This window comes from Echinops telfairi, unplaced genomic scaffold (assembly GCF_000313985.2).
Source record: "Echinops telfairi isolate 266 unplaced genomic scaffold, ASM31398v2 ScPeMD7_7475;HRSCAF=8513, whole genome shotgun sequence".
Classification (NCBI taxonomy): Eukaryota; Metazoa; Chordata; class Mammalia; order Afrosoricida; family Tenrecidae; genus Echinops; species Echinops telfairi.
The window spans coordinates 26973777-26997928 of NW_022111379.1; the positions used below are offsets into that span (position 1 = coordinate 26973777).

At 39.1% G+C, this 24152-nt stretch overlaps 1 protein-coding gene across 1 annotated transcript in view; it reads left to right on the plus strand.

The window, feature by feature from the left end:
- TRPM1 (transient receptor potential cation channel subfamily M member 1) overlaps window positions 1–24152 on the plus strand; it is a 166498-nt gene that overhangs the window by 100652 nt on the left and 41694 nt on the right. Inside the window, exons 16-20 of the mRNA XM_030884308.2 lie at window positions 140–432; window positions 1639–1867; window positions 14795–14917; window positions 15116–15247; window positions 16273–16401. Coding sequence (XP_030740168.2) covers window positions 140–432; window positions 1639–1867; window positions 14795–14917; window positions 15116–15247; window positions 16273–16401 — 906 coding nt within the window. The remainder of the gene's footprint in view (window positions 1–139; window positions 433–1638; window positions 1868–14794; window positions 14918–15115; window positions 15248–16272; window positions 16402–24152) is intronic.

The window sequence follows — 24152 nt, forward strand, 5'->3', positions numbered from 1 at the left end:
AGCCCCTAATAAAATGATATAAAATAAAATAAAAAGAAGTCTATTACCCCTGAAAAAAGGTTATTCTTTGTGGCAGTAGTTCAGAAACACTGCTGCATATTTTTGGCCAACCCCGGCAAATGTGCTCTTCTTCCCTCAGGATGATGAGCCTCCAGCCAAAGGAAAGAAAAAGAAAAAGAAGAAAAAGGAGGAAGAAATCGACATTGATTTGGACGACCCTTCAGTGAGTCGTTTTCAGTACCCTTTCAATGAGCTGATGGTGTGGGCCGTGCTCATGAAACGCCAGAAAATGGCAGTCTTCCTCTGGCAGCGAGGTGAGGAGAGCATGGCCAAAGCCCTAGTGGCCTGCAAACTCTACAAAGCCATGGCCCAGGAGTCCTCCGAGAGCGAGCTGGTGGATGACATCTCCCAGGACTTGGACAACAACTCAAAGTTAGTGTACAGAGGGAACTTACAGACCAAGAGACATTGTTGACCTGAGTATTTGTCCCTTTGAAGGAGGGGTGGCAAAATGTACTTCTAACTTAGTATGATAATATCTAATGTTTATTCATGAATTATTTTTCCCATCATGTCAATAGGTTTCTTGATGCTTCTCAAATAGTCCTACATTTCTGGATAGGCCTTGTTTTTATTCACTGCCTTTTCATGCAAACTTTTAAAACACAAATTTAATACAAACAATGGCATGACTTTCCCTAAGGAAATACATAGAGAGGTACTACCTTTTAGTAGCCAAGAGATCAAAGACACATTGCATAGAGTACATCTGATGCACAGACCTCGTTAGAGTACTGAAAAGCAAGAATGCTACTTTGAAGACCATGGTATTTTCAGTTGCCTCGTACGCATGTGAAAATCGGACCTTGAATAAGGAAGAGCAAAGGAGAATTGATGCATTTGAATTGTGGTGGCGGTGAAGAACATTGGAAATGCCATGCACTGCCAGCAGGGCAAACAAATCCGTCTTGGAATAAGTATGGCCAGAGTGCTCCTAGAGGCAAGGATGCAAGGCTTTGTCTTACATGCTTTGGACACATTGTCAGGAGAGGCAGTCCCTCGAGAAGCACATCATGCTTGGGAAAGCACAGGGGAGAGGAAAAGGAGGAAGGCCCTCAATTAGATTTTTGCACAGTGGCCACAATAATGGGCTGAAGCACTGGAAACATTGTGAGGATGGTGAGGGACCGGGCAGTTTCATTCTGCTGCTGTGGTTGCTGTGGGTCAGAACTGACTGGATGGCACACAACAACACGCCTGGCACAGAACCAGGCACTGTTTTGTTCTATTGTACATAGTGTCACTATGTACAGCTAACAATAATCAATGTCCTGGCTCTGAACTCCTTGAGGAAAGCAACTTCTATGTCTCTTTTCTGTGCCTGGGGGTCTGAGGGACATATCTTGGGTCATTAAAGTTATATTTATGGTAAGAATTGTCCCACATTTATAGTCAGCTCCAATACATTCCCTATCCCAGGCTGCATTGCCAGCAGCCAGGGACATAACTTTTTAATTTCTTGCTTTGTAGAGAACGTCGCAAGTCTCTGTGTCTCCATAATATTCCTATAGATATTTATCGTTAGAAAAGATTTGTGGCCAATCTGGCTTTATGCCTATTTCATCTCTTTTTCTTCAGAGACTTTGGCCAGCTTGCTGTGGAGTTGTTGGACCAGTCCTACAAGCATGATGAGCAGATCGCCATGAAACTTCTGACTTATGAGTTGAAAAACTGGAGCAACTCAACCTGCCTCAAACTAGCTGTTGCAGCCAAACACCGAGACTTCATAGCCCACACCTGCAGCCAGATGCTGTTGACTGATATGTGGATGGGAAGACTAAGGATGAGGAAAAATCCTGGTCTGAAGGTATGTATGACATCCTAAGGTGTTACTAAAAAGAATAACAATGACAATTGATACTTAGTGAGTATCTACTCTGGGCCAGGTTGAGCCAAGCACTTCCTGTGTATTATTTTATCCATTCACCTCAACAATCCTTAGAGAAAGATTCTGCAATTATCCTTACTTTGTATAAAAATAAGCTGGACCTTTGAGATTATATTCACTGCCTTCAAGTCAATGCCAACTCATAGTAACCCCATAGGATTGGGTAGAAATGTCCCTGTTTGTTTCCAGATTGTAACTCTAAAGGAGAGTAGGAAACCCTGTCTTTCTCCTTGCTTACTTATAATCACAGGAGCCCTGGAAACATAATGGTTACACATTGGGCTGCTAACTGCAAATTCAGCAGTTCAAAACCACCAGCTACTCCTCAGGAGAAATATGGGTCTTTCTCTTTTCTATAAAGTTACAGTCTTAGAAACTCCCAGCGGCAGTTCTCCCCTGTCCTAGAGGACCGCTATGAGTCAGCATCAAAACAGTGGCAATGAGTTCCAAAGGGAGTTTTACCTTTACCAATAAAGGTGTGAATCCAGGACTTAAAAACCAGGTATTCTAATGCCAAACCTGATCTTACCACCTTATTTGTCTTACAAAGCTTCCTGGTCATGTAATTCCTGAGCATAGTCAATCTGCGTAAAATAGAGCCCACAATAAACCCTTGGACAGATCACAAACTCGATATTCAAGCCGGGAATTGAACTTTACTTTTATTGATTTCTTTACAACTATAACATGGTATGACAATGCTTTCATTGGAGAAGTACTTATTACATGGGTTTATGAGTAGATACGAAACTATGAAAATGTTTGCAAAGGCTGTGGTGAACCAAAAATTGAGACCAAATTCTTGCTTGCTATTTACTACTATTAAGTACTAGAGTATCTTTAGAAGAGATTCTAATATTCAAATAATGTAGCTATATATGGCAGTATTATATCTAATGAAATTGGTATAAGGATAAAGAAAAGACAACATATGTTATACTGTATAGCATAGTGCCTGAAAATAGATAGCACTCAACTTGTTAAAAATATAAACATTATTTTTGACCCATTCTAATGAAATAAACTTATATTATCAATAACTTTGCGTATTAATAAGTAAATGATTAGCTTGCAGAACACCAAGAATGAAAATATTCTAAAGCTTCTTAAAAAAATAAAACAGGAAATAGAACCAGGAAATTTTATTTTTACCAAGCTAGCTATTTAAGAACATAAGGATTGAAGACTTCCCATAAGATAGCAGACTAGGCAGACACTCTACCCAGAATCTCTACAACAAAGTCATATGAGACCAAGTGAAACCGATGAACTTGGAACTCTGAGCTTCAGAGGAAAAGACAAAGGAACGGACTGAATATGGACTGGGAGAAGCAGCTGAACCAAAGTGGCCAAAGAGGAGAGAGACAAAACAGGTGACACAATGTAGCCATTCTGAACTTTTTTATTTTTATTTTTATTAAATAATCATTTGATTAGGGGCTCATATAACTCATCACAATCCGTACATACGTCATTTGTGTCCAGCACATTAGTACATATGTTGACTTCATCATTCTCAGAACACCCGCTTTCCACTTGAGCCCTTGGTGTCAGCTCATTTTCCATCCCTCTCTGCTCCCCCCTCCCCCTGAATCCTTGATAATTTATAAATTATTATTATTTTATCATATCTTACCCCATCCAACATCTCCCTCACTCACTTCTCTGCCGTCCGTCCCCCAGGGAGGAGGCCATATGCAGACCTTGTCCTCTGTTCCCCCTTTCTCCCTCTCCTTCCCTCCACCCTCCCGCTATCGCCACTCTCTCCACTGGTTCTGGGGGGTTCATCTGTCCTGGGTTCACTGTATTTCCAGTTCCTATCTGTGCCGGTGTACATCCTCCAGTCCAGCCGGATAAGTAAGGTAGAATTGGGATCATGGTAGTGGGGGGAAGGAAGCATTTCAGAACTAGAGGAAAATTGCATATTTCATCGTTACTACACTGCACCCTGGCTTGCTCCTCTCCTCCCCGCAGCCTTTCTGTAAGGGGATGTCCAATTTCCCCCAGATGGGCCCTGGGTCCCCACTCTGCACTCCCCCTCATTCACAATGTTATGATTTTGGGGGTTTTTTGGTCTTTGATGCCTAATACCTGACCCCTTCGCCGCCTTGTCATCTTACAGGCTGGTGTGCTTCTTCCATGTGGGCTTTTGAACTTTTGAAAGCAGTTTCCACACCAATGGCTGGCAACCAGAAAGGTGTAATCTTTCCCTTCTTCCCCACATTCTCCTGGCAATCAGCCCCCATCCTTACCCATTCAGGGGCTCATGGTGACACCACCCCCACCACACACACGCACGCACGCACGCACGCACGCACTTGCTTGCAATATCTGAGGTTAGACATGCACCCTCATGGATCAGGTGCTGGTACATGCCACGCTATGTCCAACCAATAGAATTTATGGTGCTAGAATAAGAATCTGCCATCGGTCACATCTTGTGCGGTAGGGACTCCTCCAGAACCAGTTGTCCTGGACCAGCTGCCCTCTAGCCCTAGAAGAGTTTCTTTCCAAACTAAGAACCCTGATCCCAGTCACCCTCAGAAATTGCAGAGCTACTTCCAGATCAGGTAGCCTGAGCCAGCAAGAGCTCCATCTTGGACTGGAAGTCCTGCCCTTTCCATCTCCTCTGCCCTCCATGACAGACCTATATCAGGTGACCTACCTACCCCCCACAGTTTTGACATGCTGGGTCCTGCCCCTTTCTCACTCCCATTTACATATTTCTTTGTGTTTTTCTTTTTTTATTCTTACTCTTTCCTTTCTATTTTCCTTTCTCTGCTTTATTCTATTTTTCTCCCACTCCCATTTAATATATGTTTTGTTTACTGTTGTCTTTTTTGTTTTTCTGTTTCCCCTATCCCTAGTTTTAGTTAAGGATCCCTGATGGCATAGTGATTATGCATTGGATTGCTAACTTTGAAGTCAGCAGTTCAAAATTACCAACAGCTCCACAGGATAAAGAGGAGGCTTTTTACTCCCATAAAGAGCTGCAGTCTCAGAAACTCACCAGGAAGATTTATTCTGTCCTATAGGATCACTATGCATCAGCATCAACTGTTGGGCCAGAGAAACAATGCAGGCAATGGAATAACAAATTAAAATTCTGAAGCTAAAAATTTCCAACCAAGAATTTTGTCCAAGCAAAATGTTCCTTCAAATATAACAATGAAATTAGGGCATTTCCAAATAACAGAAATGAAAGGATTTAAGGAATTTGGGGGAGTGGAAAGAAACAAGACAAACCTTATAAGAAATAAAAAGTGAGTTCTTCACACAGAGAACCAACCACAGGACAAAGCAACCTGAAATTAACACATATGACAACTCAGAGTCAACTTTGTTAGTCTGGGTTGATTAGAGAAACAAATTCATGGAGACCCATATGTGTATAAGAAAGAGGTGTCTATAAAAGAGCAATTGTATATTGAGGAAACATCCCATCCCAGTCCAAATCAAGTCCATAAGTCCAATATTAGCCCATATGACTGATACCAATCCATAAAGTCCTCTTCAGACTCACATAACACATGCAATGGCACCGAGTGCAGGAAGATCACAGGCCAGTGGGTGCAAAGTCTTGTGGATCCAGTGGTGGTGGAAGCATCTTAGTGTTGGTGTGGGTCTCCATGTGGCTCCTCCAGCTCCAAGCCTCTGTCTTCATCAGCGTAGCTCCATGTAGCTTGTCAACAGGAATGTCTTGCCAGGAGAAAAGCAGAGTGTATCTGACCTCCAGTGAGCTATTTTTCTTCTTCAAGCCTCCAAATGAGTTCACCAAGTTGTGAGCTGATTAACAGGCTAGACTCCACCTCTTCACAAGTTAACCGGAGATTATGTAACTGCCACATCAACCTAGATATAAAAGTATCCAAAGTAAAACAAACCTACAATACTGAAAATGGTGAATCAATATCAATTTGTCAATGAAGACAATTACAAAGTAAACAGAATGAATAAATAGTGTGGTCACAGAACTTCCAAATGGAGAGAAAGCCTAGAACATTTTAAAATAGAATAATTGGGAAGAAATATAAAATTTACAGGAATTTTTTTGCCAATAATCTTATCAAAAGAGAGGAAAATAATAGTAAGAACTAAAACAATAGGATTGAAAACATGATAAGAAAATTGATAAACAGAGATTGGGGTGGGGCGAGGGGAGATGGCCACCAGATAACAAGCATAGGGAGATCTCCTCAACGACTACCAGAGAGGTTTCATGAGGAGGGACATCCTGCACCTCCTGGAGGTGAGAAAATCAACTTAAAAGCTAAGTAGACCTAAGTTTCTTAACGTGGGAGAGCAGCAATGCCTGCTGACAAACTCCGCTTAACCATTGACCAGGGACACGAGCCACTTCTGTGTGCCCTTCTCCCCCTTGGAACAGCTGGTTTTCCTCAGCCCCTAAGGCAACGGAGGCAGTCAAACCTCTGACCTTCACTGGACTTTGAGGCCCTGCGTGGATAGCAGAATGTGTGGGGAGCTTATTGCAGATATCCACAGTTAAGAAAAACAAATACAAACAACACAAAATCACCCAAACCTAAAGTACTCTGAAAAAGAGGCCCTGAAACTACCAGAAACAGAAGTCAGAAGAATGATGTTTAGGTCCCTTCAAGAGATGTAGAAAACATTCAAGAGGACAATGGAAGAAATTTAAAAACTAAAATCCTTAGACCAAAAGGAATACCAGAAGATAAGCAATGAGATATCAGAATTAGGCAACATACTAAAATATCTGAAGAATTGAATGGAAGAAGAGGAAAACTGAATCCATGAGCTCAAAGACAATCACTGACTAGAATTAGTGAGAGAAAGAATCAGCAAAAATAAGGAAAGGAATCCAAATAAAGCCTGAATATGATGTGGGACACTATCAAGAGAAACAACCTAAGACTCATTAGGATCCTAGAGCAAGAAGAAACAAACGAACAAATCTACAGAGAAAATAGTATGAAAAACATGGAAGGACATTTCCCCAACTTGACAAAGAAGGTGAAAATAACTATTCATAAAGCTGCCAGAACCCCAAATAGGTTGGACCACAAAAGAAAAATGTTACAGTACATTGTAGTCAAATTCTCCAGTTTCAAGAAAAGGAGAAAATTCTGAGGGCAGCTAGAGAAAAAAGAATGGTTGCTTACAAAGATAAACTGATAAGAATAGTCTCCAACTTCTCAGCAGAAGCTATGCAGGCACAAAGACAATGGAGTGACATTTAGGAAATTCTGAAAGGAAAAAAAACTGCCAACCAATAACTCTATAGTCAACAAAACTAAAGGATAAATAAAGGCATTTCCAGACCTGGAAAAACTAAAGGAATTAATAAAAATAAGAACAGAATTCCAAAAATTATTAACAGTTTCACTATGGACAGAGAATTGACAAGAAAATGTGGTGAAAAAATCAAATGGTGACTGGCTATCAAAAAGAATAGTGTTTGGGATCTTAAAGGCTTGTATTCAAACAAGCAGCCATCTAAGTGAGGCATCAACTAATCCCACATAAAAGAAGCATACCAGCTTGAGCATTCCAAAGATGGCAAATATCAAAACCCAAATATTATGGAGGGAAAGGGATCCAGGAGGATAGTGTGAGCCAAAATACATTCGAGTACCTATGTGGATAGGCCTCTGCCAGTTGCCTTCTGAACACAGTTGAGGGACTTAACTAGCCTTGCTATCTGACAGAGATTATTGGAGACTTGATTATGGTAAATGGAATTACAGTATAATATGATACCTGGTCATTTGAGCTCCCTCTTGAACCATTTTTGGATTGAACAGTATAAAACTAAAAATCAATACTAGAAAAGGAACAATTAGATAAACACATGAACATACTACTTAAAAATGACTGGGTAATATTGAATAAGGGATATTTTTTAATTATTTGAAGCAAAATTTGTTTTTAATTATTTGAAACAAACAATATTGATGACATATCCAATCTTTTAGAACACAGCAAAAGCAGTTTTCAGAGGGCCATTTATAGCAATCAATGCACATATGACAATAAGAGGAGAAATCCAACAACTAGAACAAGGGCAACATCATAACCCCTTCAATAACAGAAGAAAAGAAACCATAAAGATTAGAGCAGAAATAAACTAGAAAGCATAAAAGCAATGAAAATATCAATAACACAAGAAGTTTGTTCTTTGAAAATATTAACAATCTTGACAAACTGCTAGCAAACTGTTAAGGGAAAGGAAGAGAAGATGCAAATATCTAGAATGAGAGAAGAAAAGGGAGGTATCACAACAGAGCCAAATAAACTAAAAAGAATAATAACACACTACTACAAAAGACTGTACTCCGGTAAGTTTGATAAGCTAGAAGAAATGGATCTATATACCAAGAAATGCACCATAGACCCAAAGTGATGCAGATGCAAGTAGAAAACCTGAAAAGAACCATAACAAAGGAATAAAGAGGGAAGCTCATCAAGAAATTTTCTACCAAGCTGAGTCCAAGAGCAGATGAGTTCACAGGGGATTTCTACCAAGTATTCAGTGAAGAACTGTCACCAATACTACCCAGATTATTCCAGAATAGAGAAATGGAGAGCAAACTCCCAAACCTTGCTTCTATGAAGCAAGCACAACCCTGATACTAAAGCCAAGCAAAGACCCTACAAAGACAGAAGACTACAGACTTAAATCCCTCATGAACTTAGTTCTTCCTTGTTCATTGCAGCATAGTTCACAATAACAAGAAGCTGGAAACAGCCTAGTGTCCATCAATAGAAGAATGGGTAAAGAAATTCCACACAATGGAATACTATATGTGTTAGACAGGGTTCTCTAGAGAGATAAAACCAAATTGCTGATAATTTAATATGTTTATTTATAAAGATAGATATCTAACAAGAAATGAACTGTTAAATCATATACAGATAAATATATAATACAAGAAATGAGCAGTTAAATTATAAAGCACTATAAATGGCTTAGTGCAACTAACTCCAGTGAGAGAGAAAGTTGTGAGAGACTAGCAGTCCTTCAGGTCTAGTCTGCTGCCAGATCTTCCTCTATTTATAGAGAGAGTTAGGCTATGTCAGCACAGCAGCCAATCACAAGGCAGGTCACCAACCGCCAGTCCCCAGCTCCAGAGATGTCTTAAAGGGACCTTACAGCGACACAGTCCACAGGCTAGGCGTCCCACAGGTAGTGGAGCCTTTAAATTGAGGCACAGAACAAGCAAGGCAGCCGCACACTGGTCTGATGATCAAAGAGTGAGAGACAAGGAAGGCGAGGCTCACCAAGCCATTTATCTCTCTGCCCTTCAGCTAATCCCACTTGTGTTTATCGGCCAGTCTGGCACAATAAACTATCTCTCTATGCATTCGTAAAAAACAGCAATGAAACAGCTACTGCCATGGATGGACTAGAAACCATTATGCTGAATGACATTAGTCAATCACAAAAGGACAAATGCTGGATGAGTTCACTACTATAAAGACAGACACCAAAATGAGGGCAGACTTCTGCTCTCAAGTCATATAACAATCTAAAAGTCACCCAAGCAATGAGGTAGAAAGCCTGCCTAGTGCCCATGAACCATACATCACCCCTTTTATATGTATATCTTAAATTAAAAACCATTTCAACATAGGAGACTTCATCTCAGGTTGGTCAGTTTTTCATGATGTGGGGAGAGGAAAATTATCATTCAGTTGTTGCCATTCAACATTGTGCTATGGTCCTCCTCATCAATAGACACTCCTATAAGAGTGATAAGTGAACCTTAGTGGAAATTCAAGTCAAGACAAGGCAAGTGAGGCATGTATGTGTTGGAGAAGATTACACTTCTATTGGTGGGTAAACTGGGTGGACCAACTTTCTATCAGTAAAAAACGCTTAACAATATTTATATAGAATGCAAGGGGAGATGCACTCCTTATTCCTATGTTACTAATTGGACACTTTTGACCTAATTTCTCCCCAGCCTTTGGTAACCAGGCCATGTTCTCTAGACTACTAGGACTTTAGACTGTTCTTTGGAGGTGCACACATCTTACATAGGCCACACAATAAGGCTTCCATATGGAAACCCCACTAAGAAAACTGGGCTTTGCCTCAAAACCATCTGTGGGAGATTTAAGGAGCTGCCATACTCCATTGGGTTGAAACTTAAGGTTGAAACTCCCTAGTCTGAAGAAGAATCAGATGACGGCTACCCCAAGGTGGTGAAATTAGTGGGTTTTTTTACTTTGGTTCAGATGTTTTGCTTTGAGGGAGCCCAATATATGGTGGACCCAGACTACCATATGTTTATTATTTTAATGCTCCCCTGAAGATGTATGGTTCTGCCTTAGTGAGTTGAAACCCCTCTTGGTCATCTAAATAGTGTCCAATCACATAAGGGTTTAATCTGTACAAGTCAACAATTCCTATATCATGGTCAGAAAAGCCAGCCTATACACATATAATTTTCTTCTCTCAACAGTGTTTTAAATTCTATATCATTGGCTAAATTAATGATATATCAATAGAAATATTTTTTGCCACAGGGGGATGATTTATAATATTATCAATTATAAAATGATAATAATGTCTTTAAAATGAATCAAAGACATGTGTATAAATCATTTATATACAAATGGATTTGAGGCTCTCACTTAATGCTAGCATTAATCTAAAACAATTAGATATTATGATATGACCCAACTGAATATTCACCCTCATGAAGTGATCACTGAAGATATGGGTGCTATAGCAAAGTGCATTGAAGAAACCAGATGGTGCCTAGCTCTCCGAAAATTAGAATCTTTGTTCTTAAAGGCTTTTCTTAAAAGAACCAGCCATCTAAGAGAGGCATCAACTAAGTCCACATGGAAGAAGCACACCAGCCTGTGCGATCCAAGGATTGTACATAATAAAATCCAAATCTAAAGGAGGGAAGGTATCAGAGTGACAAAAAAAAAAAAATGCTGAAGAAAACCAAAGTATTCTATGGGATACTATGAAAGGAAACAACATATGTTTGATAAATATCCCAGACTCAGAACTCAAGACGGATTGAAGACTTAAATATAAACCCCAGAATTATAAAGACCATTAATGAAAAACTAGGGAAAAATTAAGGGTCCGAAAACAAGGTATTAACACACTACAGAAAATTATACAAAATAGCCATACTATAGAAAACAAATAAATGACTGGGACCCTCTAAAAAGGCTACATTATACACATCAAAGACTTCATCAAATGAGTTAAAGGAGAAACCACAGATTGAGAAATGATAAATCAGGTAAAAAGGATAATTTCAAAAATCTATAGAAAACTACAATATCTTAATAGAAAAAAATGCAAATAGCCCAATGAAAATGGGCACAAGATATGAATAAACAATTTACTAGAAATGACACCAACTATATGAAGAAATGTTCAAGTTCATTAGCAATAAGAGAAATACAAATTAAAACAATGAGATACCACCTCACACTGACACTTTTTGCAAAATTAAAAAATAACAAAATAATGCTCAAGAGAATGTCAAAAATTAGAACACTTATACATTGTTGGTGGGACTGTCAAATTGTACACTGCTATAGAGACCAATATGGTACTTCCTTAAATAAATGCAAATATAATTATCAATGATCCTACATACCACTGTGTTAGGTTTTTATTGATTATCTACGCTACAGAAATGAACAATACAACACAAACAGACATATGCACACCTATGTTTATTGCAGCAAACCTATGTTTATAATAGTAAAAAGGTGGAAACATCTAAAAGAGCTGATTATAGAAGAATGGATAAACAAACGCTGGTACATTCATACAATGAAATAAATGTTATGCATCAATAAAAAACAATGACTACTCTCTTAAACACAGAAAGACATGAACAAATGCTTACTTAGAAAAGTTAATAAAACTCAGAGACAAATATTAATGACATCATTATAAGAAAAAACAAAGAATGAAAGTGGATTTCACACTAAAGGATAAGACTGTGAAGACTATGAGGACAAAAGACAGAATTGTGGAGAGAAGGTGTGAGGGACGGGAAAGGAAAAAGAGAGAGAGAAACACAGGGACAATAAAGGGACACTAGATTTGATTTGATTGTATGGTCTGTGCACCTAACTACATGCAAAATGTATTTCTTTGACAATCAAAATAAACAAACAAATAAGTAAATGAAGTTAAAGGTTTCAGAGAGTGAAGGGTTCCTTACCCCTCAGGTCTACACAGTGCTCCGAGGGGCTACAAGAAGAAGAAAAGTGAATCCGACGTGAATGTGGATTCGTTAGTGACATACAAGTTCACTTCAGACATATGGGGGGAAATTCAGTACTGCAACTCGAGGCTTAATGTTTTTCTTCAGTTCTTTCCGTTTAAGATATGCTGAACATGTACAAACAGAACAAGGGAATAGTGTGTGGTTTAAAATCAACAAAGTGTGCCTCAGGGTTGTATACTCTCCCCAGGGTTGTATACTCTCCCCAAGCTTATTCAAACTGTTTGCTGAGCAAATCATCAGAGAAGCTGACTTATATGAAGACCAGAGCATTGGGCCTGGGGGAAGGCTTATTAACAACTTTCAACATACAGATGCCACAACCTTGCTTGCTGAAGGTGAAAAGAGCTTGAAACACTTGTTCGTGAAGAGCAAGGATTGCAGCCTTCAGGATGGATTACAACTCAATGTAAAGAAGACCAAAATCTTCACAACTGGACCAATAGGTAGCATCATGATAAATGAAGAAAAGGCTGAAGTTGTCAAGGATTTTGTCTTACTTGGATCCACAATCAATACTTATGGAAGCAACAGTCAAAAGATCAAAAAATGCTCTGTATTAGATAAATCTTCCCAAGACCTCTTTAAAGTGTTAAAGAACAAAAAATGTTACTTTGAGGATTAAAGTGCGCCTGACCCAAGCCATGGTCTTTTCAATGGCTTTGCATGCATGTGAATGTTGGACATTGAATAAGGAAGACCAAAGATGAATTGATGAGTTTGTAATTTAAACTCAAGTCCTGGAGAAAAATATTGAAAATACCATGGACTGTCAAAAGGACACATAAATCTGTCTTGGAAGACGTGTAAAGCCAGAATGCTCCTTCAAGGCAAGGAGTGAGACTTCATCTCACACACTTTGGACATGTCAAGCAAGAAGAATGTCATGCGTGGTAAAGTAGATGGGTAGGAAGAAAAAGGAAGGCCCTCAACAAGATGGATTGACACAGTGGCTGCAACACTGGGCTCAAGCATAAGAACAATTGTAAGCATGACGCAAGAGTGGGCAGGATTTCACTCTGTTGTACATAAGGTCACTGTGAATTCAGAAAGGACTTCATGGCCCCTATGAACAACCCCTGAGGGAATAGAAGACACTCCCATCGTGAGGTGTTATACTCATAGCTAAAATGAATACTCTTGGATGCACATAGTAACGTAGATACCAGTTAGATATACGTCCAGAAAACAGAAGTGGAATTTTGGCTAAAACGGTATGTCAACTTGCAATTTTGATAGCATTACCAAAACTTCTAGGTCAAGTTGTATCAACTTATATTCCCATCAGCAATGCAGGGGAGCATCTATTTCTCCATTTTTCCCAACAGACAGCTAATCAGACTTCTGCTTTTTCCAATGAGAGTTAAGCAGTACAAGTACATGGAGTTACAGGTGAGGGCAAGCATGTTTTCATGTGAATATGACTGCCTCTTGGTTTACAACCCTTGCTCATTTTTATGTTGGGTTGTCTATCTGTTTCTAGGAGCTCGTTTGTATTAGAAAGATTAGCACTTAGTCTATGGTATGAGTTAAAAATATGCTTTCCTGTGTGTTTCTTCAGACTAGGTTATGGCTTTTTATGTCCAGAAGTTTGTAATCTTTAATTATTAAATATATTGTTTTTCTTTGTTCTGAATTTTGAGATATAATTAGGAAGGTTTCCCAATGCATACCTGGGGATGCAATTTTTCTGTATTTACCTTTCATTCTTTTATGTTCTCTCTTTTTCCCCCATGACATATTTCATCTAATTGGAATTCATTCTAATTATGTTTTAGAATGCCACCCATTTTCTAGCCACCATTTATTAAGTAGTCCATAGATTTTTTTTGTGATTTGAGGCAGTACTTTTAGCATATACTCACTTCCTAGTTGAGTTTTATTTTGGGGTCTTCTATCCTTTCCATTGTCTAGTCTACTCATGTGACTGCATTACACTAATGTAATTACAGATATTTTATAATATGCTGTAATATGTAGTAGGAATAGCTCTTTTGTGTTGTTCTTAATACTGAATTATTGAAGGAATTTGAAAAATAGTCTATTACCATTGGGAATGAAATTCAGTGCTATAGATTCATAGCCCAGAACTGATAAAAATAACCACATAGTTCTCCATGGCAGTTTTTGTTGTCTCTAAGGGTGAACCTAATGACGTCCACTTTTTGTAATGTCCATCAGTCTGCCAAATTTTGTAGCTGGACTTTGCTCACATATTCAGTTACATCTAAATTATTTATAAATAAAATGATTTGGGTCTATTTTACAGAAGAAAGATGATATAGTCTTATATTTCAATTTAAAGATTTCCAAGCTCTGTAATTAAAGACAAGACCTTTGCTTTTTAGGCAGGAATTCCAAATTATGCTGCTTGTGATTCATCTAAAAAGTTTAGTAGATATTCTTAAATTTTGACAAGCTCCAATTTACAAAATTAAGCCATAAAATATCAGAGCAAAAACCAATGTGTTCCAGGTTCTTTGGGTCACTAACTAATATTGAAGGTTACATTTTTTTAAAATCTAACTATACCAGAAATTTTTTCTCAAATCAACATGTTACAAATAGATTTGTTTATCATTTTACACAGGTTATAATAGGAATTCTTCTACCCCCTACCATCTTATTTTTGGAATTCCGCACCCATGATGACTTCTCATATCAAACCTCCAAAGAAAACGAAGATGGCAAAGAAAAGGAAGAGGAGAACATGGTTGGTGAGACCAGTGGTCATAAAAGTAGCAACTTGCTCTCACTTTCAAAATTGTTCCGATTTCTCTCACCACAAATTTGAAAATCTTGATGATTTGGGATAGTACTATAATTCTTTCTTTGAAAGGGGGTCTGTCTATGAAGTATTGTGTATGACTCGTTTATCAGTCTGTTGCTTTCCTCTGTGATTCTCTTCCAGGGTGCATATGCAGATGCTGGCTCACGAAAGGGGGATGAGGAGAATGAGCACAAAAAGCACAGAAGTATTCCCATCGGAACAAAGATCTGTGAATTCTATAACGCGCCCATTGTCAAGTTCTGGTTTTACACAGTAATGCACCCTCAGTAGCATTTGCCATTAATCCTGGGTTGATTTGTTTTGGATTTTTAATTCTTCAATATGCTGAAATCAAGGAAAAATGACAAGGGCTTTTGAAATTCGCTGGCTTAAAATGAATTATGAAACAAAACTGGGACTAATGGATAATTTTAAGTAAAATTGGATTAGCTATATGTGTGCATAGTATATGTAGGAATAGGAACCCTAGTGGTGCGGTGGTTCAACATTCAGCTGTTTAGCAAAGGTTAGTGATTCAAACCCATCTCCATCCAACAGGAGAAAAATGTGGCAGTTTTCTTTGAAAAGATTTACAGCTGTGGCTGCCCTATGGGGCAGCATCATTATGGGTTGGAATCAACTTGGCAGCAGTGGGTTTGTATCTTTTGGTATACAAAAGAGCTTCAAAAAGTTCATGGATAATGGAATTAAAAGACAATGGAAAATAAGCTAAATTTTAAAAGATAATGGTTGGAAACTGGTTGTGGTAGTGATTGTACAATTCTGCTTGACGTGATTGAACTATGGAATGATATATGTATTAACTCCCAATTAGTAAATTTTTTAAATAATGAAAATATATAAATACAGGGTGGGGGGCAGATAATGATATTTTCCCACAAAATCTTTTTATATTTTAACCTTTGTGAAGCCCCCTCGTATGTAGAAATATGCCATCCTATCCCCAAATACATCATTTCACAAAGCAAATTAGCTACCAGTTCTGATGAGGGAGAAGCCGCTGCCACCCAGTCTCTTCGGCTGAGTGTCAGATGAATGTCTGACCTGGGTCCAGCCTATAAGTTAGGTGTCTGGCGCCTGCTAAGCATAAGGTGCCCCTGGTGCCCCAAGGTGCCATTTCCAGAGTTTTGCCACTCTTAACTCCCACTCCTCTCCTTCACCTACTGTCCAGTTCATAGTTTGAGACCAGGCTTCTCACTTCCATCACCTCCTGCTACCTACAAATGGAACACCAGTGTACATTACCCGATACCACTTAGAGTTGTCTTTTCTTTCAGATCTCATACTTGGGCTACCTCCTGCTATTTAATTATGTCATCCTGGTGCGGATGGACCGCTGGCCCTCACTTCAGGAGTGGGTTGTTATTTCCTACATTGTGAGCCTGGCTCTAGAGAAAATTCGAGAGGTAAGGACTACTAACTCTGCTGAGCCCACTAAACACTGGCTATAAATTAGATACAACTCCTTACAGAGAAGATACATCATAAACATATTATTATGCAACTTTTAGTTAGAGTATCATGATCCCAAGTTTATTCCATTCAGTTGCTCAAAATTGGTATGTCTCTGTTTGCAGGTGAAATTTAAAGCAATAGAAAATTAAGACATAAGGAAAAGTGAGTGATGGTTAGTGACAAAACAGGTCTGAACATGGAGAAACACAGTCAGGCACCTGTGATGTACCAACTACTACAAACCAGAAAACTGAACTCACTTCCATTGAGTCGGTTGTGACTCATAGTGACCCTATAGCACAGGATAGAACTGCCCCTATGAGCTTCCCAGTAGAATTCTTTATGGGAATAGAAAGCCTCATCTTTCTCCCTTGGAGCAGCTGATGGTTGCAAACTGCTGACTTTGCTGTTAGCAGCCCAATGAATAACCACTATGCCACCAGGGTTCCTCCAGCTACTACAACTGGGTACAAATTTGGGCTCAATTTTGTGAAAAGTAGAAATAGAGGTGTAAGAGATGAAGTATTTCTGTACATAAAAATCTGAATCAACTATTCCTGGTCTGGCTCCTCGATCTGTGAAGAGGAATCTATTGCAAATAATTTATTGAAAGCTCTCAGAAGAGCCATGTAGGAGAAGGAGAAGAAAGAATACAAGATAGGTGAGGGATGTTCTCAGGTGGAATCTGGCCCCTACCTAGTCCTGCAGGTAGTGCTAAGTGTATTGGTCACTATAGACTCTGTTTCACCTCGAGGTAGGAGTGTGGAATTTTGTTTTTCACCTTCATCAGTCTTGGGGACCAACGCAGTATCAGCAAGTCAATTCCCACTAACACCAACCCTTTAAAGGAAAGTAGCACCGCCCAGTAGGTTCCAAATCTGTAAATCTTTACAGAAGCCAGCTACCTTATTGTTCTCCTACAGAATGGCTGATGGGTTCAAATCACCAACCTTTCAGTTAGCAACCCAATGCTTAACACACTGCCATGAGCAACAGCTCTGGTTTCTCAAGGACAAATCTCTTGAGAAGGGGGCAGGTGTGAGCCTAATTTCAGTGCCGCAATAGATGGGAATAGGCATGTACACCTAGTGAAAGATCCCCAGGAGATCTGGATAGGGCACCAAAGCACCTCGGCAAATAGAATAAACATTTTCAACTAAGTGTTGAAAAACAACACACGCTATCTCATACATGACTCCTTACGTCACAGAAGGTTTTTAATTAGAGTGTAAATCAGGCAATCGCTGCAGGTAGCAGAGGGAATATGAGAGATTTTTCTAATATAATCCACAAATTTTACCTCATAAGGTTAGCTTATAAAAAGAAATATTTTATATAAGAAAAAAATCTAATTGAAAAAACAAACAGCACCTTAAAAATTCTTTCTCTAGCTGATATAGACCCAATGCCATTGTTTTGTATTTGTTACTGAACCTTTCACAGAACTGAAAAATGTAACTGTAAACCCCTTCCAGTAAAGGGAATTTAATGTGAAGAGTGTCTAGTGATGATGAGTGTCTAATGAGAGCCTGAAAAATCCCTGAGGACAAATTGTTTGCCCGTGGTTACTAAACGGAAAATTGGCAGTTCAAATCACCCGGTATTGCCATGAAGGAAACACCTGGTAATCAACCTCTATAAAATTACAGCCAAGAAAACCCTACAGAGCCCAGTTCTTTCCTGAAACACATGGGGTTGCCATGTGTTGAAATCCACTTGATGACAATGGATTTTTTTGTGAGATTCTGACCAACTGAAAGAGGAACTGAAAGAGCACCAGACCCAAAGTTTTATAGCTCGTATGGGTTACTACTACTTTTCCATCTCTAATTTAATTTTATTGAAGGTCTGCAATTGTTATAACTAGGAATTCCCAAATGAATCCTCGTGCATCATGATCCCTGTTAAAGGTCAGCCCCATAGTAAGATAGTGTTCTTTACTCCAGAAGCCCAACGCCAGTAGAAAAGCAGCAGCCATCAGCCAGTGTGCACTCACTGGTTGTTGAAATGTTGGATTCTTTCTGTGTTAGTTGGCAAAGAGCTACCATTTGTCCCACCCCTTAGCCCCTGGGACCTATTTCCTGGGGTATCTCCTGGCACTGCAACAGGTCCTCAGTCCTACTCCAAAACTATAAAGGAGTTCACCGGAATCAGGCTGAGCATGCCTCTGGTGTCAGGAGGTAGTTACTCCAGGAGATATGTAATATGCTCCATATAGTCATTTTCATTGTGCCTTTCACAAATGATTGGATGGGACCATTCAAATAAGGTGTATGTAGCCTATGATATTAGGGTTATGTATCAACTTGACTATGCTATGATTACCAGATTGTATCGCTGTCTTCCATTTTGGGATATGATATAATTATCCTAAATTTTGTCTTAAGTTAAAAATTCTGTGGTTATGATTTTATTTGGAAATGAGTAGTCTGTCATGTTACTAAGGCACAATTAGGATGGGCTATAGCTTTAGTTCCATCACATGTACATGGCTAAATGTTGAAAAACAACATGTACTATCTAATACATGATCTAATGCACTATAGAATACACTTGTCTATTAGTTTGTTGTACTGTGATGGTGTGTTAGTGTGTGCGGTAGATATATAATCATTTGTCAGTTTGAGGATTAAGAGTGTAGGGGTGGAGTCTAGGTTGTCAATCAGATCATAACCAATGAGGCCTCTATGTAGGGATGGCCTTCTCCTGAGAATTCTGGGAAATCCAGTACTTCGTATTTGGAGGCAGGAGATACTTCTCTCTCTCTGTCATTCCCTGGGAGACATTGCAGCTGAAAAGACATATGGAACTACGCTAATGCCCTAAGTTGGAGAAGCCGCATGGACCTACCCTGATACAACCAGACCTCTGAAGCCGGAGAAGCCATGTAGAGAGACTCCTGCTGGTGCTGAGATGCTTACAACGCCACTGAATCCAAAGACTTTCTACCCACTGGCCTGTGATCGTCCTACATTCAACATCATTGCATGTGTTTCGTGAGTCTGAAGAGGACTTTATAGATTGGTATTGGACATATGGGCTAGTATTAGACTTATGGACTTGGACTGGACTGGGTTGGGATGCTTTCTCGATGTTCAATTCCTCTTGTATATAAATCTCTTTCTTATACACATATGTGTGTCCATGGTTTGTTTCTCTAGTCTACCCAGACTAACACAGTGTGTTGCTGTGATGCTAGACGATATGTAACTGGTATTTCAGATACCAGAAGAGGGTCACCGAAAGTGAACAGGTTTCAGCAGAGCTTCCAGATTAAGAAAAGGCAAGGAATAAGGAATCAGCTGCCAACTTTTGAGGAAGTAGCTGCTGATAACCTTATGCATGACATCGAAACACTGTCAGATATTGAAGGCCTAATGAATGGAAGCAGAGCATTGTCAGAGACAGTGCCAGAGAGTTGGAGGGCACTTGAAAATGTGACTGCGAAGCAAATGCTTTCTCAGAGTGGACTTGACCATAGTGATGTGAGTGAGGTAAAGCCTATGGAAGTGGAGACCTCGGGATCTTCCCTTTCTGTTGGAGCATGACTCAATGTAAGGAGAAACAGCTGCAGAAATCTGCTAATGATCAAGATTTGGAATGTGCGAAGTATGCATCTAAGAAAATTGGAAGTCACCAGAAATGAAATGGAATGCAGAAAGATTGAGATCCTGGGCATTAGTGATCTGAAATGGACTGGGATGGGCCATTTTGAATCATAAAATAATATAATTTATTATGCTAAGAATGACACAATCAAGAGAAGGGCATTGTATTCATTGTAAAAAAGATTATAGCAAAATCAATCATGAAACACAATGCTGTCTATGATAGGATTATATATGCTTGCCTTCAAGGAAATCCAATCACTACAACTATTATTAAATTTATGCACCAACCATAAAAACTAGTAATGAGGAAACTAAAGAATTCTACCACCATCTTCAGTTGGAAATTGATCAAATATGTAATCATGATGCATTGCTAATTATTGGTGATTGGAATGCAAATGTTGGAAACAAAAAGGAAAGAAGACCAGTTGGAAAATGTGGCCATCGTGATAGAAATGAAGCTTGAGATTGCATGATAGAATTTTGCAAGACCAACAACTTGTTCATAGCAAATATCTTTTTCCATCAAGACAAAAGGGGCCACACACATGGACTTCTCCAGATGGAATACACAGAAATCAAATTGACTACATCTGTGAGGAAAGATAGAGAAGCTCAAAACTACCAGCTAAAATAAGTCATGGGGTGACTATAGAACAAACTGTCATATGTAAGTCCATATGTCAGTTCAGGTTAAAGGTGAAGGAAATTAAAACAAGTCCACAAAGGCAATAATACAACCTTAAGTATATTCTACTTAAATTTCAAGAACATTTCAAGAAGGTATTTGCTGCATTGGACACTAATGACAGAAGACCTAATAAGCTATAGGAGTTGTGTTAGTCTGGTTAGATTACAGAAACAAATTCATAGACACTCATATGTGTATAAGAGAGAACTTTATATCAAAGAGCAATTGTACAGCCCAGTCCAGATCAAGTCCATAAGTCTAATATTAGCCCATATGTCGATACTGGTCCATAAATTCCTCTTTAGACTCACACAGCCATGCAATGATGCCAAATGCAGGACGATCACAGGCCAGTGGGTGGAAAGTGTTGTAGATCCACTGGTGGGGGAAAGCATCTCAGGGCTGGTGTGAGTCTCCATGTGGCTCCTCCAGCTCCATGACTTTGTCTCGATCATTGTGTCTCCATGTGGCTTGTCAACAGGAATGCCTCGCAGAGAGTCTCTGTGTATCCCACCTCCTGTGAGGTATTTATCTCCAGAGTGCCGACAAATGAGGTCATCAAGCTGTGAATTGATTGACAGGCTAAACTCCACCCCTTCGCAAGTTGACAGAAGTTTATATAACCACCACAGGAGTACATCAAGAACATCATTCTTGCTAGACTTGCGTATGTATACTTGCACAATCAAGATCTTTCAATATTTGAAATCCAAGATATATAAACCCCTCAGAAACAGTAATGGGAGTAACGATTCACTGAGGGCATGGGAAGATAGTGGGGTTTGGGAACTGATAACAATGATGAATGTATAACCCCACTCAAGGGGAATGAACAAGAGAATTTTAAGTGAATGGATATATTAAAGGGTGTAAGATATGGTGAAAATAATAATAATAATAAAATATATTAAGAGCCCATGGGGTTGGTAGGGAGAGGAGGGAGAGAATAAAGGGTGCTGATATCAAGGCATTCAAGAAGAAAGAAAATGTATTGATGACAGCAGTTGTACAATCATGCCTGATCTAATGGAACTATAGATTGTAATAATATCTGTAAGAGCTCCTAATAAAATGTAAAAAAGAATAAAGCAAAAGGTCATTAAAGAGATAAGAAATTAAGAAAAGATCAAAGTGGCTGGATGTCAGAAGAGACTCTGAAAATTGTTCATAATCATAGACTAGAGAAAACAGAAGAAAGAATGAAGTCAAGGAATTGAATAGGAAATATCACAGGGCAGCTTGAGAAGACAAAGTAAAATAACATAACAAAATGTGCAGACCTAGAGTTAGAAAACCAAAAAAGAGAGAGAGAGAACATGCTCAAAATATCTTAAACTGAAATAACTCAAGAAAAATTTCAAGCTTTGAAATGCAATTTTGAAAGATTCTATGGACAAAACATTGAAGGATGCAGGAAGCACCAAAATAAGATGGAAAGACTATATAGAGTACCATGCCAAAAAGAACTAGTCAATATTCCACCATTTCAGGAGCAAGAACCAATCATGCTGAAGGAAGAAGTTTAAGCTGTACTGAATGCATTAACCAAAAACAAGGCTCCAGGAATTGATGGAATACCCATTGAAAGTTTCAACAACTAATGTCGTTCAGAAAGCATTCTCTTGTCTATGCCAGGAAATTTGGAACACAGCTATTTGGCCAACTAACTGGAAGAAATCCATATTTTTACTCATTCCAAAGAAAAGTAACCCAACACAATGCTGAAATTTTGGAGGAATATCATAAATATTGCATACAAGTAAAATTTTGCTGAAAATCACCCAACAATGGTTGCACAAATACATTGACAGGGGTTTAAGCTGAAGAGAAGATGATGTGGAATAAGGGATATCATTAGTGATGTAAGATGGATCTTGGTTGAAAGCAGAGAATCCAGAAAGCTGTTTACTTGTGTTTTATTGACTATGCCAAGGCATTCAACTGTATGGATCATAATAACTTAGGGGAACAAAAACAAACCTTGGGAAGAATGTGAATTCCAGGGCACTTCAGTGTGCTCATGAGGAAGTTGATACGGATCAAGAGGTAGTTTTGGGAACAGAACAAGGGAATCCTGCATGGTTTAAAATCAGGAAAGGTGTGCATCAGAGTTGTACTCTCTTACCATACGATTCAATCTGTATGGTAAGTAAATCATCAGAGATGATGGCTTATATTAAGAAGAATGAGGCATCAGTATTGGAGGAAGGCTTATTAACAACTTGCAATATGCAGATGCCACAAATTTGTTTGCCGAAAGGAAGGAGGTCTTGAAGCACTTGCTGATGAAGATCAAGGATTGGAGCATTCAGTATGGATTGAAACTCAATGTAAAGAAGACCAAAGTCCTCAAAACTGGACCAAAATGTAACATCATGATAAATAAGAAAAGCTTAAGATTGTAAAAAACTTTGTCTTGCTTGGCCCCACAATCTATTCTTATGGAAGCAGCAGTCAATAGATTAAAAGATGACATTTGCATTGGGTAAATCTTTTGCATAAGACCTCTTTGGAATACTGAAAAGTCAGAATTCTACTTTGAGGACTAAGGTGCTCCTGACCCAAGCCATAATATTGTCAATGGCTTTATATGCATGTGAAAGTTGGACATTGAATAAAGAAGAATGGATGCATTTGAATTGAGGTGCTAGAGAAACTTTTTGAATATACCATGACCAAGTCCAAAACTAAGGGGTAGAATGTCTGCCTACCAGCCATAAACAATATAACCTCTTAGGTGCACTTCAACCACCTCAAAAGAGGACACCTCACATAGACTGGGTCACTCCTTCAAGAAAGGAGAAGACCATCCACTTGATGCTCTACAACACTGAGACAAGGCAGCAACAAATCAACAGGCCCTCCACAGGGATGAGAGGAGAACCTTACTGGGAAATTAAGTTAAGACCAGGGGAGGGGAGCATTTACATGTCAGAGGAGACATGGATATTTCTGTTGGTAGGTGTGGTGGGTAAATAGAGAGGTGCAATCTCACATTGGGAAGGGATGCTATACAATAATTGTATGGAACCGTAGGGGAGAATAAACCTAATCTTAGGTTCCTGGGTAGACACTACGAATATGTTTCTACTCAACCCTCGGTGAACCATGCCAGGGCCTAAGCACTATGATGACCTTAGGCACAGGACTTACAGGGAACATGGCATTCCCCCAAGGGTCACACCATAAGGTCTCAACCCAACTGCATAAACTGGGCCCTACCTCAAAACTACCTGGGCCCACATGGAAGAAGCACACAAGCCTATGCAACCACGAGGTGTCGAAGGGATCAGGTGTAAAGCATCATCAGAACAAAAAATCTTACCATAGTGAATGATGGGGGGAGTGCAGAGTGGAGATCCAAAGCCCATTAGTAGGCCACTGGAGATCCCCTTGCAGA